Source organism: Bidens hawaiensis, unplaced genomic scaffold, assembly GCF_021521415.1.
Source record: "Bidens hawaiensis isolate Kalapana, Puna unplaced genomic scaffold, B.hawaiensis_p1.1 tig00000458_1, whole genome shotgun sequence".
Lineage (NCBI taxonomy): Eukaryota > Viridiplantae > Streptophyta > Magnoliopsida > Asterales > Asteraceae > Bidens > Bidens hawaiensis.
Genome location: NW_027491030.1, coordinates 1,076,319 through 1,078,881, shown reverse-complemented (window position 1 = coordinate 1,078,881; position 2,563 = coordinate 1,076,319). Strand labels below are relative to the sequence as shown.

General features: G+C 35.3%; 1 protein-coding gene across 1 annotated transcript; it reads left to right on the top strand.

The window, feature by feature from the left end:
- The first annotated feature begins 334 nt into the window (after positions 1 to 334).
- LOC143625308 (uncharacterized) lies at positions 335 to 1,300 on the top strand. The gene has a single exon (XM_077095678.1). It carries the CDS (start codon positions 335 to 337, stop codon positions 1,298 to 1,300), a length of 966 nt encoding a protein of 321 aa, XP_076951793.1.
- The last annotated feature ends 1,263 nt before the right edge of the window (positions 1,301 to 2,563 follow it).

The window sequence follows — 2,563 nt, the reverse complement described above, 5'->3', positions numbered from 1 at the left end:
TCAAAATCGTAATTAACGGTTCGGTTCCTAACTTTCATTAAACCCGATCAAATCGAACCATGTAATTAAGTCAAGAACCTGTTAGTCTGTTACCATACATTTGATTACAAATTATAAATTGTTAACTTTTTTATTTAATAAGATGATGTATGGCCCACACAAATCATGAAAAGGTTGGTGAACTAGGCAAGTTTGGCAACTTGGTGGTTGTCTCAAATGGATGAACTTAGCGTTACTTGCTAAATGGTGGTGGAGGTGACGTGTAGAAAAGGGTTCTTTATGGGTGAGATGTATAGAAGCTTTTCATTCGACTCGCTTGCATGTGGATGGTAAGATGGCAAGATCTTCTATTGTTGGGGCTTGGCAAAAGATTTCTAAAATTGGTACTTGCTTCTCTTCTCTGGGCATTGACTTGTTGGGTTTGTTTGTTAGGAAAGTTGGGTTGGGAAATAAAACTAGATTCTGGCTAGACGTTTGGTTGGGTCAGTTTGCTCTTAAAGATTTGTTTCCAAAGTTATATAGTTTGGAGTTGTTCAAAGATTGTCTAGTGTGTGATAGAGTAATGGTTAATGACCTGGGGGAGATTAAAACAATATGGGCTTGGTCTAGGGGCTCACTTTCGGCTGAGACTCATTTGGATATTGAGGATCTACAAGAAATGGTGATATTATATTCGTTCCATTCTGGTAAAAATGACAGTTGGAGTTGGCGTGGTGGTGCTTTGGGCATCTTCTCGGTTCAAGACTTGAGACGGGTTATGGCTTCCAAGATTTATGAAGAGATTTATACTACTCCTTGCATCTGGGAAGGTTGGATTCCTATTAAAGTAAACTGTTTTGTATGGAGACTACTTCTAAATAGAATCCCGGTGGCGGTTAATCTGTTGGCTAGGGGTTTGGTTTCAATATCATGGAGTTGTACTTTTTGCTCATTGTCAGATGAATCTTCGGATCATGTCTTTCTTGACTGTGTTCGGGCTAAGCAGGTTTGGAGAGCTGTTTCTTTATGGTGCGGTTGGGACTTAACTGCGCTTGGGTCGATAGAGCAGCTACTTGAGGAAGCCTCTCACTCGTCTTCTCATTTGAGGAAAAGGATTCTCAAGGCTATTATCTACTCTTCTATATGGAGCATTTGGAAACAACGGAACGCGAAAACTTTCAGCGGTAGAGCTTTCAACACAGAGTTCGTTCTAGAGGAAATCAAGACCAATCTTTATGGTTGGATTAAGCATAGATCTCCGCATAAGGAGATTATTTGGCAAGATTGGATTGTGTCTCCTTTAGACTGTATCTTAGCGTGAGTTGTTTGTTCGTTTAGGTGTTTGCTTGTTTTTTTCTCTTTTCTTTATTTGGTTTGTAGACTGTTTATTCCCTCCAGCTCCTAGCTGGAGGCTCTTTGCCTTCTATTATATCTGCTTTGCCGTTAAAAAAAAATATATTTTATAAAAAGAGAAAGAAAGAAAAGTTTTTTTTTTAATGTTTACTTTTGTCTTATTGCGAGCTCAATGGGATGGGGATATACCAAAATGCTTGCTTTGTTGGACAATTGGATGTTTTAGACTTTTTAGTCCTTTTGCATATTCAAGTTGGACTCCATGTGACCTTTCAAAAGGAGATCACAATTTCACATTCATGAAGAGTTGTCCAATTAAAACAATTTTCTATTTTTGGAAAAAACCTACTTAAAAAAGTTTTAAACATGACATCTACATAAGATTCATTATTTCAAATGTATTTTTGTTGATCATTTTAGCAAGTAGAGCGAGGATAATAAATAAAAAAATGTTAATAAAAGACGGTTAATTCGCTTATATAGTTATATTTGAGTTTGTGACACTTACGAGTCACGATGAGTATGGTAATAATAGTATCGTATTGTAGAAAGTACAGATTGGAACATTTTGTCTTATTTACAAGGCTTGATTACATGTGCTTGGTTATATTTACCAGTTATATTGTCCATGTCAACGTTTGTTAAAGTACATGACTATTAACACATTTTAACATATATGTTTTATTTTTTACTTCTAAAGCCGAAGAACACTAGTTAACCCGAAATCATCCATAACTTCATATTTGAAGGCGAAATCATCCCGATTTAAACACATGGTTAAGATTGCCTGGCATAATAGTGAGTGTACAACCTCAAAAGTACCAAAAACTAAGAAAGACAACCTTAACATCTATTATCTTTCCCTGTAATCCTATAATTACACAGAGAATGACCAAATCTTCCTAATAAATTACAGAAAAAAGAAAAGCTTCTTGATTAATATTTAATAATATACATTAGCCAAAATGACTTGCCTGTGCCATCCAATATTCCACCACTATCACCAAAAACTAACCCCTGCAAAAACCATTACACCAAAGTTGTCATTAGAAAGAAATGGGCTCAAAACAACTTTGGACTTGGCCCATTAAGGAGTGTATGTAATGTAATTAATAATTATGTTCATGACTTTTATCACCTTATTTAAGGGTGAAATAAGATGATTTCAATCAGTATGCAATTGCTTATTTCAAATTGATTACTCTTCTTACATCTAAATTTATATGTATAT